The 16,321-nt window shown below is 46.7% G+C and overlaps 1 protein-coding gene across 3 annotated transcripts in view; it reads right to left on the reverse strand.

The window, feature by feature from the left end:
• XDH (xanthine dehydrogenase) overlaps positions 1-16,321 on the reverse strand; it is a 64,951-nt gene that overhangs the window by 11,121 nt on the left and 37,509 nt on the right. For all 3 annotated transcript variants that reach the window (XM_083175514.1, XM_083175515.1, XM_083175517.1), the window contains 8 exons: positions 15,364-15,488; positions 11,847-11,980; positions 10,954-11,041; positions 8,644-8,730; positions 5,977-6,168; positions 5,677-5,822; positions 3,968-4,049; positions 3,755-3,850 (listed from right to left, as the gene is read on the reverse strand). In XM_083175514.1, coding sequence (XP_083031640.1) covers positions 3,755-3,850; positions 3,968-4,049; positions 5,677-5,822; positions 5,977-6,168; positions 8,644-8,730; positions 10,954-11,041; positions 11,847-11,980; positions 15,364-15,488 — 950 coding nt within the window. The remainder of the gene's footprint in view (positions 1-3,754; positions 3,851-3,967; positions 4,050-5,676; positions 5,823-5,976; positions 6,169-8,643; positions 8,731-10,953; positions 11,042-11,846; positions 11,981-15,363; positions 15,489-16,321) is intronic.

Below are 16,321 nucleotides of genomic sequence, written 5' to 3' on the forward strand. Positions count from 1 at the left end.
TGGGCACCTCCATGTTGTTGTTGGGGTCTGCTTATTGGTGAAGTGAATTTTAATGTGTACTACAGCATGATCAGAGAGAAGGATTGGGGCCATTTCTGCATATTCTACCTTGGGAAACAAGAAGTGGGAGAGCAAGATATAGTCAATCCTAGACATTCTATTGGTGGCTGCAGCTAGACAAGAAAAATTTTGCTCTGTGGGATGTGAGACCCTCCAGGCGTCTATCAGTTGTAGGCGTTCACATAGTTTTGGGATGCCGAATTTAGGGAGTTTACGTGATGGGGTGTGATGTGCTTGTTTATCTAGGGCGTTGGAGGAGACAAGATTCAAGTCTCCACATAGTATCATTGGGAGGTGATGGAAGGGGGATGATATCGATATTAGCTGTCTGAAAAAGGGGTTGGAGTATTGGTTGGGAGCATACACATTGAAACAAAGAAATTCCTGCTGTTCATATTTCAGGTGGCACAATACAAAGCGGCCTTGTGGGTCCGCAACAGTTTTCAATATTTCTAAATCTATGTTCTGTTTTGCTATAATCACCACACCTCTAGATTTCGAGTTGTGAGAGGATGAGGCTAACACTTTCCACTTTAACATATTTAATTTAACAACTTCTTGTGGTACCAAATGTGATTCTTGGATGCACACTATATCTAATTGTAGCTTGTTTAAGTACACCAGAATTCTCTTTCTTTTCACTGGGAAGTTGATTCCTCCCACATTCCAGCTACCTATTTTAAGTGCCATACATGGAGATCGCTAGATACATATTTACAAAGGTTTTAACATTCAAAATTGGATTACATCTTAGATGTGCGGGATGAAGTGCTCTCTTTCCCTGGGGAGTTTGGATAGGGAGTTGGATTATACTAGGGGGTAGGGGGGGGGAGAAAATAAAATCAAAACTTAGTAGCCATAGTGGCCTGCTTCCTTTAACATTTGGGGGAGATAAGCTCATCTCTCCCTGCGTCTGCGCTGTATAGGCTCCTATGCCTACCAGCTCACTTTTGTTATATAACTTTATAAAACTTAAAACAAGTTATAACAGTTGTAACATTAGCTTAACAATACACCCCAAAACCTGGTCCGGCGGTAGAAGATCTCAACTGCGTGTTTCTTCTGGAACAGTGTCCGGACAGCAATTTTAGCATGAGGGGGGGTGAGGGGGAAAAACATTTTTCCGGCGGTGTCCACTCGGACGGCCAAGCTTGGCTGTGTTCGGGTACCCTCTTTCGTCAGGTGTGGTAGGGGGATTAGTCGCAGTCCGACATCTGGGGGTGGCCGTGGTCTCGGATGTGTTCCTCTCTCAGAAAAAGTTCTGCATCACGTGCCGACATAAAATCCTTATAATCGGTGCCGTCGTAGATCCTAAGTCTCGCAGGGTACATTAAGGCGAATTTCCTTTCGAGTTTGATAAGACGTGAGCAAACAGGTGAAAATTCTTTTCTTTGTTTCATCAACTCTGCAGTATAGTCCTGGAATATGAGGATACGATGGCCCTCCCAGGTGAGATCTCTGTGTCTGCGGGACATTGTCCAAATAAGCTCCTTGTGAAGGAAGTTAAGCGTCTTGAAGATGACTGCTCTGGGTCTGGCGCCCTCCTGTGGGCGCAGTGGGCCCAGCCTGTGTGCACGCTCCACCACCATGTCTGAGCACCTGTCTTGGATATGTAGCATTTCAGGCAGTTTATTTTTGATAAATTGGAAAAGATCATTTCCCTTTAGTGACTCTGGTAAGCCAATTATGCGCAAGTTCTGTCTCCTAGATCTGTTTTCTAAGTCTTGCACTTTGTTGTACAGATACATTAGGTCTGAGGAGTGTTGCTTTATCATGGGCTTCATTTCTGCTATGTCTTGGAAGCATTCCCCCACTCTGTGTTCTACCTCCGCAGCTCTTTGGTGCAGCTGTGCTAGTTGTGAGTTTATCTTGTCAGTCTGGGCGTCTAGCAGGGGGGCTATTGCAGCCCTTATCGCTCCCACCATTTCCCCGTAAGTGACTGGGTCGTCTGAGTGCGGGGTTACCTTATTGCCTGTCTCTGGGGAGGCTGGCTGGGCATTCATCGTGCGGATGGAAGCTGTTGTGGGTGAGGACGGCTTGGTTCTGGGAGGCTGAGGGGCTGTTTTCAATTCCTCCGTCCGCGTGTGTTCGGCTGCGGTCGCCATCTTGGGAGTGGCAGAGGCTGGCGTCTTGGCTCTGGCTGTGCGGGAGCGGGAACCTGGCATGTCCTCCAGGATTTTATCCATGCGGGGCCGGGGGCTCCGGACTCAGGCTGTGAGGCGATTGCGGGTCGTTTGGAGGCTTAAAAGCCTAGTAAAAGGTGATCGTGAGCCGGTCAGCAGCGGAGCGCTTCTCACATGCGGCTGTTCATGCCGCTGCCGGAACCGGAACGGGTCGTGTGTGTAATTGTTAATAAGAACCATTGTAACAGAATGTTAGATAATACAGTTATTAGATAAGGAAGCCCATTGTAAGTCACCTGACTGTATAATGCAATCTGATAGGATGCGCAGGTTATCTCTGGAGCCTCGGGTAATCTAATCACATACACTTGGCTCTGTGCCGGAGCCCAGACAGTGCGGAGCTTTCTCTGCAGGGACCGCTCAGAAGACAGGGACTGAAACTTCTGCACTAGGAGACTGAGCCTGTGATACATTTAAAACGTGCAGGGTTAATCTAGAGAGGGGGGGGGGGGGGGGAGGGATTGTAAACCGCTTTCACATTGCAACCCTGGGTCTGACCCAGATCACACCTTTTCACACTGAACCCAGGACGCCCCATTATAGACAGAGTGACCGGGTCCCCCTGCATGGATTGTAGAGCATGAAATACCGCCTGTCGGCACATGTCAACTCAAAAAAAGTGAAAAAAACATGTCGACATTTTGACTGTCAACCTTCCCCATATCGACCTAATGGCATGTCGACCTTCTGAGGTGTCGACCTAAACCCATGTTAACCCAATGTATGTAGCCCTGGCGACCGTATACCAATTGGCAGGTTGCTCGACCCGGGTTATTCACTTTGGTGCTATGACACTGCACCTCGACCCGGGTCGACTTGGCAATATCCCGGGTTCGAAGTGGGATGTGAAAGGGGTAAAACATTTCTGGAGTGCAGAAGCCGACTGGGCGTTGCGGTGCCATCAGTGGGCAGAATCTGTGGCACAAGGCCCTGTGTGAGCTGGTATCTCAGACCAGGAGACGCAGGACTACTGCCGGTATATAGCAGAAGACCACCTGCATCTGTAAATCATATACTACTGTGGGTTCTCTGTACGTTAGATGCCATACTGGCTTGTAATTGTTAAAGTTATAGGGGCATATGTACCAAGTGTTGGAGAGAGATGTACCAACCCAGAGCTGGGTACACACCTGGCTGATAAGCCGTTTGTTCGGCTGACCTACCTAACTACCGGTAAGTGCATACACACTTACCAATCATCTGACCAATGTATTGCGCCTGACATCACAAGTGGGCGGGCAGTTAAATGTGCCCGCCCAGTTAAGCTGTCAGTCAATAATGGTAACGGCAACAAACGCCTGTACACACAGCCAGATCTATCTGTAGATATAATGGGCTAACGCGACAGACATACAATATATCGGCAGTGTGTCCCCAGTGTACCTGGCAGGTTTCCGGGATCTATATACTAAGCCTTGGAGAGAGATAGGGTCAGCCGAGTATGCGGTATTGCCAGATATTGACGTTTGGAAAGATACCAGGCTATTGTTAGTTATTGCTGGTGTCATTACCTGAATCATCTTGGTGTGAAGTCCCTGCCCCATCTCTGCCCCACCGTGGGTCAGGAGGACAGAGCCGTCTGTGTACACGTGGATCAGAGCTCCGGCCTGTAGACGTCACAGGGAAAACGGTTACTGTATATAACAATACATAGTGTACGTCACATACATACAAGATACTATGGGAAGTCTATGGGTGCATCAGGGAAACAATACAATATAAACCTGATTTAGGAAGGAGAGGGTGAAGCCGATTCCAAACTTGGTCGGGGTGATGGCAATGCCCCTTTTCTTCCAGCGGTGCTGCCTGGTGGGATGAGGAGATGGTGATTATTCATTATCTACATGTTGGTAAAGCAATAACCACATACAATCATCTGGCCCAAAAGGGCATTTGTCTGCAGGTCAGCAAATGTTAGGGCTGCAGGCCCAGCAGAGGGCAGACAGGAATGTTACTAATACTGCACCATCCGTAGGTGTGAGGAGGAAAGCGATAGGCAGAGCTTGGCCTTGTCAGAAGCAGCATGGCAGACATCTTGTTGTGGCCTGGACAGTATTAGTACATGTTACTGCGCCATCCATAGGTGTGAGGAGGAAAGCGATAGGCAGAGCTTGGCCTTGTCAGAAGCAGCATGGCAGACATCTTGTTGTGGGTGGCACAGTATTAGTACATGTTACTGCACCATGCGTAGGTGCGAGGAGGAAAACGATAGGCAGAGCTTGGCCTTGCCGGAAGCAGCATGGCAGACATCTTGTTGTGGCCTGCACAGCATTAGTACATGTTACTGCACCATGCGTAGGTGCGAGGAGGAAAACGATAGGCAGAGCTTGGCCTTGCCGGAAGCAGCATGGCAGACATCTTGTTGTGGCCTGCACAGTATTAGTACATGTTACTGCACCATCTGTAGGTGTGAGGAGGAAAGCGATAGGCAGAGCTTGGCCTTGCCAGAAGCAGCATGGTCATCTTGTTGTGGCCTGCACAGTATTAGTACATGTTACTGCGCCATCCATAGGTGTGAGGAGGAAAGTGATAGGCATAGCTTGGCCTTGCCGGAAGCAGCATAGCAGACATCTTGTTGTGGACTGCACAGTATTAGTACATGTTACTGCGCCATCCATGATAGGTGTGAGGAGGAAAGTGATAGGCATAGCTTAGCCTTGCTGGAAGCAGCATAGCAGACATCTTGTTGTGGCCTGTGCAGTATTAGTACATGTTACTGCACCATCCATAGGTGTGAGGAGGAAAGTGATAGGCATAGCTTGGCCTTGCCAGAAGCAGCATGGCAGACATCTTGTTGTGGCCTGCACAGTATTAGTACATGTTACTGCGCCATCCATAGGTGTGAGGAGGAAAGTGATAGGCATAGCTTGGCCTTGCTGGAAGCAGCATAGCAGACATCTTGTTGTGGCCTGTGCAGTATTAGTACATGTTACTGCACCATCCATAGGTGTGAGGAGGAAAGTGATAGGCATAGCTTGGCCTTGCCAGAAGCAGCATGGCAGACATCTTGTTGTGGCCTGCACAGTATTAGTACATGTTACTGCGCCATCCATAGGTGTGAGGAGGAAAGGGATAGGCAGAGCTTGGCCTTGCCGGAAGCAGCATGGCAGACATCTTGTTGTGGCCTGCACAGTATTAGTACATGTTACTGCGCCATCCATAGGTGTGAGGAGGAAAGTGATAGGCATAGCTTGGCCTTGCCAGAAGCAGCATGGCAGACATCTTGTTGTGGCCTGCACAGTATTAGTACATGTTACTGCACCATCTGTAGGTGTGAGGAGGAAAGCGATAGGCAGAGCTTGGCCTTGCCAGAAGCAGCATGGCAGACATCTTGTTGTGGCCTGCACAGCATTAGTACATGTTACTGCACCATGCGTAGGTGTGAGGAGGAAAGGGATAGGCATAGCTTGGCCTGGCCAGAAAGGTTCATCACCTGTTGAACTTGTCAATGGCCTCTCTCCTGTCCTGGTAATGTGAGCTCTGCAGGCATTCATCCCAGCATCTGTGCACATTGAAGTTCTCCAGCTTCTGGTTATAGGGAGTCAGCTGTCCCTCCCTGTACATGTTCCGCTTCCTGACCTGTAGGTGGAAATTAGCGACATCATGGGAATACCGAGACAAGTGGGTAATGCAGCCTTGTCCGTTTCCCATCACCCATCCTATCGCTGTGTCCATGTACCAGTGACTGCGGGTGAGGGAAGCGCACTACTGGGGGAAAAGTTGTAAAGCGCACCTGCTCTGGAGCAAGTCCGCACACTTGCGCAATGTCGCTCATCCACGCCTCAGCCACCAGCATTCCCTGGGGAGCGCCAAAGCCACGGAATGCTGTATTAGAAGGCAGGTTGGTCTTACAGACGTATCCGGTGCCTCTGATGTTGGGTATTTTGTATGTGTTATCCATACTGAATAAACACCTGTCAAGTATCTGTGGAGAAGTAGAAGATATTTATTAGCGGAATGTAAAAAGTGGTGGAATTGGTAAACTACTTTTATACAGGATCTCCACCCCAAAAAAAAAACATGAAAAACTCATGTCAACCTTTTCAAGTGGTGACCTTATGCTTGAGTCAACATTTTGTCAATGTTGAACTAGTTAAGTCCCTACTAGTGTGGAGCCATTCTCCCAGTGACATCATCAAAAAAAATGGCCCTGAGCAGTGAAAGCAAAGATTCTGGCACGGCGCCAGAGCATTGGTTATTTTGTGAACATGTACCAGCTGGACAAATATCACTGCGGAGATGGGGAATCTGCTTGCCAGTACCAGATAATGGGAGAAATTTACTAAAGGAAATTTGTAAAAAATAGGTGTAAAAATAGGTGTATTTGTATCCAGAAATACACTTATTTTTGACATTTACTATCCCGAAAATACGGCAATTCGTATTTGTATTGGAATTTACACATTTCCTTTAGTAAATTTCCCCCAATATGTAGAGGTGCGGGCCTGGCCTTCTGCTCAGTGGAGGGAGGTACTCTCGGGCATGGGTGTGTCCCTGTTAGTGCCTGATTCTAATAAGTTGCTAGCAAATACATAAGAAATGGGTAAAAAACTAGCGTTTTACCAGCGTGCTAAGACAGTAGTTGCATCTATTATTGTGATTGTCTTAGTGCGCCACCTACTGGATTACATGTAAACTGAAACTTCATGAGTCAAGATAACCTGCCTGATTAGTGATTGATCAGGGTTGCCGACTTTTTAATGCTCCTCTCCTTACCCGATCGGGGGCGGGGCTTGACTGTGACATCATTAAGCCCCGCCCCATTACGGGAAATAGGAGAAATGACTGATCTCCATGGAGGGGGCAGGGCTAAAATGAAGCGATTGTGCCATTTTAGCTCCGCCCCCTCCTCTGAGACCCGCGGATTGTGGCATTTACATGCGGCGATTCGGGGGGGGGGGGGGCTTTCAGGGGGGGGGCCCGATTTTCGGGAGACTCTCGGGAATTCAGATTTAGATCTGTGTATTTATACGAGTCAGATTTAGATCCGTGTATTTATACATACATACATATAACTCTTCGTGTTCAGGTTTGCAATAAATGTGTATATTGTATATATAATGTATATATTTATATACATATTGGGGCTCATTTACTATTGAATATTTGTGGCTAATTAGCAGCAAATAATAAGTACCTACGGAATGTAACTAGGAGGGACCGCAGCAGGAATCTCCGGTCCATGCTGTGATCCCTCCTGTAAGGCCCACAGCCCAATCACCCATGGGTTGTATTATCAGGAAGTATCGCATCTGGTCCCGCATCTACCTGCAGCCCATAGTGGTAGCCCATTGTAGCCTATGGGCTACTTACCGCACTGCACATTTGCAGGAACTGGCTATTTTCAAAACCCCTGTCCCTGCATCTGCAGGGACATACATCCCACCGATAGGATGTCAAATTGCAATAATAATACATACCTCAGTTTCTTTCTAGGTCACTAGGCAACGCAATAATGCATACCTCCCAACTTCTCACCTGTAGAAATAGGGACACTCGCGCGCCCGAAAAGGGGGCGGGGTGTATGCAAATGAGGTCGCGGCTTATGCTAATTAGCCGCAACCTCATTTTCATACGAGAATAGACGCTTTGCGCATGCGCACAGCGTCTATTCTACTAGATTGAGGGGTCTCCCAACTGCCACCCCCGCAGCGGGACAATGCCTGCCGCGGGTGGGACAGCGGGACAGGACCCGAAAATCGGGACTGTCCCGCTGTAATCGTGACAGTTGGGAGGTATGATAATGACAACAAAATCCAAATTCATCAGGTAGTTTTTGTGTTGTTTTTTTTTAGATCTATGCAGTGTTATTATGTCCCAACTACAATGCTGACATCTTGTGGCTAAAATAAAGTATTACATCCCCCTGAAATAGTTTTCCAAGTAGCATTTGGGACACAGAGAAATAAAAGCAGTTTCCACAGTCCTACTGCTACTGTAGGCCCTAATTCAAGTTTGCTCGGAATAGAGAGATCCAATGTTTGGGGTCTGCACATGCGTTAGTGCGTATTTGTGCATGTGCAGAGTAGACCTCGGAAATTAACGGCTTCAGTGAGTTACACACTCGCCGGGCCGTTCGTTGTGGGAACGTCGTAGGGCTGGCCGGGGGAGGTGACAGCACTGGACCATGGAAACCCCCAGTGTTCGGGCGTTGCCATGGATATGAGGCATACCTCCCAACTATTATAACTACCGAGGGGATTCTATAACTACCGATTAGGTGGTGGGAGGAGGCGTGTATTATGCCGGGCAGCGTTTCAGGCGTTTGGTAAGCTGCGATGTTCCCAGCTTACAGAGCCAACCTGAACCAGGACCGTAATGTACACAGATACATTTTGCTGACAGACGGAACTTGAAAGCAGGTAAGAGGTGATGTCAGAGGTGACGTGAAGATGCTTACCGAATGTGACAGGTCCATGGAGTTACCAGCGTTCGCGTAATAGAACACATCTAACGCTGTTACGTCCCCAGTTTTCTTGAATCCTACCTGAAAATATAAAATGTCTCAATTTATTCATGCGGCCATAGTATCCTAGTTGCAGCCATAGTATCCTAGTTACAGCCATAGTATCCTAGCTACAGCTATAGTATCCTAGCTACAACTATAGTATCCTAGCTACAGCCATAGTATCCTAGTTACAGCCATAGTATCCTAGCTACAGCCATAGTATCCTAGTTACAGCCAAAGTATCCCAGGGTTGCCGACCCTCCCGGAATTTGCGGGAGTCTCCCGAAAATCGGGTCCTTCCTCCCAGCCCCCGGAAGGGTGGGCAACCCTCCCGGAATCAGGGGGACCCCCACTGAGCCCCCCGATCGCGGCATTTATATGCCGCAATCCGCGGGTCTCAGGGGAGGGGGCGGAGCTAAAACGGCACAATCGTGACGTTTTAGCCCCGCCCCCTCCATGGATAGCAGTTATTTCTGCTATTTGCTGTAATGGGGGCGGGCCTTAATGACGTCACAGTTAAGCCCCGCCCCCAAAACGCGTAATGCAAGATTCCTCTCCGGGCTTCTCCCGGAGAGGATTTTTTTAAAGTCGGCAACCCTGAAGTATCCTAGCTACAGCTATAGTATCCTAGTTATAGCCTTAGTATCCTAGCTACAGCTATAGTATCCTAGTTACAGCCTTATTATCCTAGTTACAGCCTTAGTATCCTAGTTACAGCTATAGTATCCTAGTTATAGCCTTAGTATCCTAGTTATAGCCTTAGTATCCTACGTATAGCCTTAGTATCCTAGTTATAGCCTTAGTATCCTAGTTACAACCATAGTATCCTAGTTACAGCCATAGTATCCTAGTTACAGCCATAGTATCCTAGTTACAGCCATAGTATCCTAGTTACAGCCATAGTATCCTCGTTACAGCCATAGTATCCTAGTTACAGCCATAGTATCCTAGTTACAGCCATAGTATCCTAGTTATAGCCTTAGTATCCTAGTTACATCCATAGTATCCTAGTTATAGCCTTAGTATCCTAGTTACAGCCATAGTATCCTAGTTATAGCCTTAGTATCCTAGTTACAGCCATAGTATCCTAGTTATAGCCTTAGTATCCTAGTTACAGCCATGGTATCCTAGTTACAACCATAGTATCCTAGTTACAACCATAGTACCCTCGTTACAGCCATAGTATCCTAGTTACAGCCATAGTATCCTAGTTACAACCATAGTATCCTAGTTACAGCCATAGTATCCTCGTTACAGCCATAGTATCCTAGTTACAGCCATAGTATCCTAGTTATAGCCTTAGTATCCTAGTTACATCCATAGTATCCTAGTTATAGCCTTAGTATCCTAGTTACAGCCATAGTATCCTAGTTACAGCCATAGTATCCTAGTTATAGCCTTAGTATCCTAGTTACAGCCATAGTATCCTAGTTATAGCCTTAGTATCCTAGTTACAGCCATGGTATCCTAGTTACAACCATAGTATCCTAGTTGCAACCATAGTATCCTCGTTACAGCCATAGTATCCTAGTTACAACCATAGTATCCTAGTTATAGCCTTAGTATCCTAGTTACATCCATAGTATCCTAGTTATAGCCTTAGTATCCTAGTTACATCCATAGTATCCTAGTTATAGCCTTAGTATCCTAGTTACAGCCATAGTATCCTAGTTATAGCCTTAGTATCCTAGTTACAGCCATAGTATCCTAGTTATAGCCTTAGTATCCTAGTTATAGCCTTAGTATCCTAGTTACAGCCATAGTATCCTAGTTATAGCCTTAGTATCCTAGTTACAGCCATAGTATCCTAGTTATAGCCTTAGTATCCTAGTTATAGCCTTAGTATCCTAGTTACAGCCATAGTATCCTAGTTACAGCCATAGTATCCTAGTTACAGCCATAGTATCCTAGTTATAGCCTTAGTATCCTAGTTACAGCCATAGTATCCTAGTTATAGCCTTAGTATCCTAGTTATAGCCTTAGTATCCTAGTTACAGCCATAGTATCCTAGTTACAGCCTTAGTACCCTAGTTACAGCCATAGTATCCTAGTTATAGCCTTAGTATCCTAGTTACAGCCATAGTATCCTAGTTACAGCCATAGTGTCCTAGTATCCTAGAAATTCTATTGCGAAACTGTATCAATATGATGTTGGTATTGCTAGAGGCTTCTCTCTGATCACTGACACCCGGTCTACAGTAATTAGATTTGATAAATATGATCACTTCTATAACAGATTAATGATAAGATTGTCTGCATTACCTTATAGCGCCCCAGATATGGGTGCCTGCCGCCAGTAATAAGCATGTCCTCATCTCTGTCCAGCATGCACCTCACCGGGCGGCCGGTCCTGTATGGATCAGTAATAGGTTTCAGCACATAGACCATATAACTTGTGGTACCCGGACAGATTGTACACAACTGGATGTATAGGTTACACTTTATTATTGTTATTTGGGAATTGCTGAATGCGTTAGTTGCTGGAGTTTGCGCTTGCAGATGAGTGACGATGTGCATGCGCAGATCTCCACAATCGGAGACAGTGCCGAATTTGCTGCTCGGCGAGCAGGTCTGAATCGGCATCTACATTCATACTGCGTCACCTGGCAATAACCATCGGGACTAATATGCTAAACATCGTCCGTTTGTGTCCAACATCGGCACTGCATCCACCTCGGGGAAATGATGGGGAAGTAGGATCAGAAAGGCACCAAGTATCGCAGAATATACGTGGATATAAAGAAAATAATTTGCACTTAGGTCATCGGTGAGTAAACCATCGATAATCTCCACCGATGGTGCAATTAATTGCGTAGGATCGATGATATGGAACCATTTACGGTATGACATTCCCACTAATGCTGCACATGGTTGGCGGACCAATCAGGAAGGGCGGGGCTTAGTAGCACATTGGGGGAGGGGCTAACCTCCATGCCCCCTGCACTAGCTAAAAAAAAAATTGACGGTGGAAAACTAATGTATATCTACCATTGATTGCAAAATTATTAATCGTCTGTTGCAAACTATCGATGGTCGAAACATCTATATGTCACATTTTTAATGCATTCAGTATCAGACATTAAGGACCACTCGCAATCCCTATGCTCAAGCATGATAATCCCTAAAAACTCTGAGAATGAAACTCTACCATTTACCTGAATGCTGCTACGGCCACAGCCGTGGACAGTACCGCGGCTCTTGACTCCTTTCCTCCAAACCCACCTCCCATTCTCTTTACGCGGACCACGATCCTGTTTGATGGGATGCCGAGGGCATGTGCGGCATATGACTGGAATAAAGAGGGTTCACAGCTAATCGCAGAGGGTTTGTTTATCATTATTCAGTTATGTTATGTATAGCGCACACATTCTGCAGCGCTTTACAGAGAGTAATTCTGTCACTTGCATCAGTTCCTGCTGCCCCAGTGGAGCTTACACTCTAGGCGTGAAGTGCGGTTTTCTGACATGTGTGATTTTTAGGTAGAACCGGCTCAAATCTGAAGTTTTACAAGAATCGCACATGTAATAGGATGCATTTATTGTGTTAAAAATCGCATGTTTTGCAGAAAAATATGCACATTTTGGCCCATCTAAAAATTTGCACATTACAATTCGCATCCAGATGGTTTATCATAGAAAACATCGAAATTGCAAATGTAATAGAAACAAAGGGTGACATTCTATGGGATGCGTTTTTTTTTTGCGATTTTTTTTCTCATAAACGGCCGAAATCGCATGTTTTTCCATTTTCACATATTTAATGAGCTGCGAAAATGTGAAAAAAGTGCGATTTTGGCCAACAAATTTGACATTCTGGAAATGCGATGGCTGTTTTTCGCAGCACATCGCATCCAGATGTTTTCACATTGAAAAGTATACAAATCGCATATTTAATGGTATGCGATTTGTATAAATGTGTCTAAAATTCACCCAAAAATCAGACCAGGTTCTCTGATGGGCAATTAGCCAGAACCTTGCACAGATCATTGAGATCTGCGCAGGGTTCTGGTGGGAAAAAAAAGGGTTAAACAGTTAAAAAAAAAAAAACAACGCGGGGTCCCCCGCCAGAGCATAACCAGCCCCGGGCTCATTGAGGCGGTGCTGGTGACATAAAATCACGGTCCCCGACAAATAGGGGTCCCCTTGATTTAATGAAACCAGCACCAGGCTCAAGGTCCGGCGCTGGTTCCCAAATTACGGGGAACAAAATGACTAGGGGTCCCCCGCATTTCAAGAACCAGCACCAGACCCAACCAGCCAGCAGGGTAATGCCACAGCCGGGGGACACTTATTATATAAGGTCCCGCGGCCAAAGCATTATCCCCGTGGCTGGTCAGCATGGGCAGGGGTCCTGGGGAAGTGGGGACCCCCCCAAAGAAGGGGTCCCCCCCCTCCACGACTTACCAGCCCATGCTGAAAGTCCGGGGCTGTCCCCAATGCCCCTGGGCATCGGGCTGATGAAAAGTGTAAAAAAAGAATAAAAACTATTGTCTTATACTGTAGAACTATGAGTCCCAGCAAGCCTACAAGAACTACAAGTGCCAGCGGGCAGCGGGCCCTTTAATGCCCTGCATGCTGGGACTTGTGGTTCTCAAAGTCCCAGCATGCGGGGTAGGCTTGCTGGGACTCATAGTTCTACAGTATAAGACAATAGTTTTTATTCTTTTTTTACACTTTTCATCAGCCCGATGCCCACCGCCCAGGGGCATCGGGGACAGCCCCGGACTTTCAGCATGGGCTGGTAAGTCCTGGAGGGGGGGGGGACCCCTTCTTTGGGGGGGTCCCCAGGACCCCTGCCCATGCTGACCAGCCAGGGGGATAATGCTTTGGCCGCGGGACCTTATATAATAAGTGTCCCCCGGCTGTGGCATTACCCTGCTGGCTAGTTGGGTCTGGTGCTGGTTCTTGAAATGCGGGGGACCCCTAGTCATTTTGTCCCCCGTATTTTGGGAACCAGCGCCGGACCTTGAGCCTGGTGCTGGTTTCATTAAAACAAGGGGACCCCTATTTGTCGGGGACCGTGATTTTATGTCACCAGCACCGGCTCAATGAGCCCGGGGCTGGTTATGCTCTGGCGGGGGAACCCGCAGTTTTTTTTTTTTAAATTGCGATTTCCTGCAAATGTGCGCTTTTCAGACCTGAAAATCGCACATTTTCAGGACTAAAGAAATCGCATCAAATCGCACCTATTCACACTATTTGGGCCGTTTTTCGCATCTCATTAAATATGCGAAAAACGGCCCAATCTTGCGATTGTCAAAAGTGCGATTAGGTGCGATAAAAAACATGCGGATTTTACCGCATCCCATAGAATGTCACCCATAGAATCTGACGGCAGATAAGAACCAGTTCATCTAGTCTGCCCCTTTATAGGGTGTGATTTTTGGGAAACATTATCAAAAATAGCAAACAAAATAGACCAGGTCCAGCCTGGCGAATTTGACAGAACCATGCACAGATCAGTGAGATCTGTGCATGGTTCTGTTAAAAAAAAAAAACAGCGGAGGGGGTCCTCACTCCCCCAGGTACCCGACCCAGGGCTGACAAGCCACGGTAGTCATGTTTTGGCTGCCGAAATGTGCATAAAATGTGTCCCCTGTCTGTGGCATGACACCACTGGCTGTTGGAGCCTGGTGCTGATTCCAAAATATGTTTTTTTTGTCCCCCTGTATTTTTGGAACCGGGCCGGTCCAAGAGCACAGTATTGGTTTCTTAAATATGGGGGTTCCCCATGATTTTTTTCACCCATATTTGAGGTACCAGGACCGCCTCAACGAGCCCCAGGTTGGTTATGGTGGAGAAATTGCAAGCGAATTCTGCCTTCGTCTAAAAATTTGCACCTATTACATTTGCGGATTTCGGACGAAAATCACAAATGTGACAAAATGCGATTTTGTTTTAGCTTTCCAAAAAAATGGCGCTTTTCAGTCAATGGGTCTAGTTCAGATGTGTTCAATCCTTGTATAATGTTTGCACCAGTGGTGGTTTTTACCTATGGGCTGCAGGGCTGCAGCCCCCCCAGGTAAAATCCGCCACTGTATGTAGCGAACTGGCGGTGGTGTGTGTGAGGTGCCTGCATCGCAGCCCCCCATCCCAGAAAAGGTACGGGCCGCCACTGGTTTGCACCTTGTAATTTTTTTCTTTCAGTAACATTGTAGATTCCGGTCAGAGATATAATCCTATTTCCTGGTTTATACATTCTAATTGTACAGATTATCGCTATAAATTAATAGTTAACCCTGATTTAACAGCCGTGTCTTAAATTACAGGAGTTTATAGACATTGGACATTGCTTTGTTCCCTATGCGTATCATGTGTCCCATCGCTGAGAATATATGGCCTAATAAACATAACTATCTGCTGTGCTCGCTTTCAACCAGCCAAAGGTTTGCTGGGCGGAACATTTTACCCCTTTTAACCACCTTAGGATCCGAATATGAAATAATCCCTGATTAGTGAATGACTGCAAATAACTGTCACAGTTCCCAGACCACCCAGCAGGTCACAAGTTCTAGGTAAGAAAGCAGGTGCCCAGAGAGAGTTCACCAAGGGTGATGCATTGTGATTGGCCGGTGGACGTTTTGCCACATAACCCCGAAACGAACGCCACCAATGCCAACACCAATGTAACTCTGCAAATCTACGGACTCTGCTCTGGCAGGCGTACGGGTACCTGTGTCTCGGTTGCGTTCTGGGTGGAGGCAAATATCTCCATCTCTCCGTCCTCGCCCTTCGGGACAGCAATGCAACAGTTGGTTTCCAAGTAGAAGTGTTCTTGACCGCCGATATATATCTCCCCTGTGAACAAAGAATACAGCGGATTTGTATCAGTGGAAACCACATTGGGGTTACTAATTCCAATTTACTGACATTACAGACTGACATGGCCATTGGGTGTGCTGAGTTTGTGCCCACAAACCCTTAATTTTCAAACTGACGTGAACGGAAATGTGCAGTGATGCACCTGATTGACACACACTAGCCAATCGCGGTGGCCAACACACATGCAGTGGGCATAAGACTTTGTGTGGCACTGAGGAGTGCTATATTATTATTGGGGTATTACTGTGTGCCCCTTGTGAAGACCCCATCTATGACTTCTGCAGTCTTGTCCCAGGTATCTTGCCTGGTCAGCCTCCCCTTCTATTTACTGAGTCCCAACATTCCAAAATCATCTCAGCGTAATGCCAGCTGCCATGCCAAAGAGTTTGGTGGTTGTGGCGTTTGTAGGCAGTTGGGGCATAGAATGGAGGATGGAACTTTCCCACATATACTGGGGTCATTCAGATGTGGATGAAGTTGCTATCATTGATAGTGATAGTGCTGCATGGGGGTTCAGTATGATTTACCTACACTCAAAACACGACCACCCTTGACAGACGGTCAAAATGCTGACGTTCATAATGCTGTCACGTTTAAAATGCTGACACGGTCAAAATGTCGACATTGGAAATATCGTCAGGTCAAAAAGTCAACACGATTTTTTTTACATTTGGGTGTGTCAACATAGGTCGACATGGTATAAGTGTACAGCATCTTTTTGCATTAAGGGGGCGCTTGGGGCACGGTGCCTCGCTATGCTCAGAACACTATTATAATCTAACTCTGTACCCTCTCGGATCGCTTTCAAA

The sequence above is a fragment of the Crinia signifera genome, chromosome 3 (genome assembly GCF_055691185.1).
Source record: "Crinia signifera chromosome 3, ASM5569118v1, whole genome shotgun sequence".
NCBI lineage: Eukaryota > Metazoa > Chordata > Amphibia > Anura > Myobatrachidae > Crinia > Crinia signifera.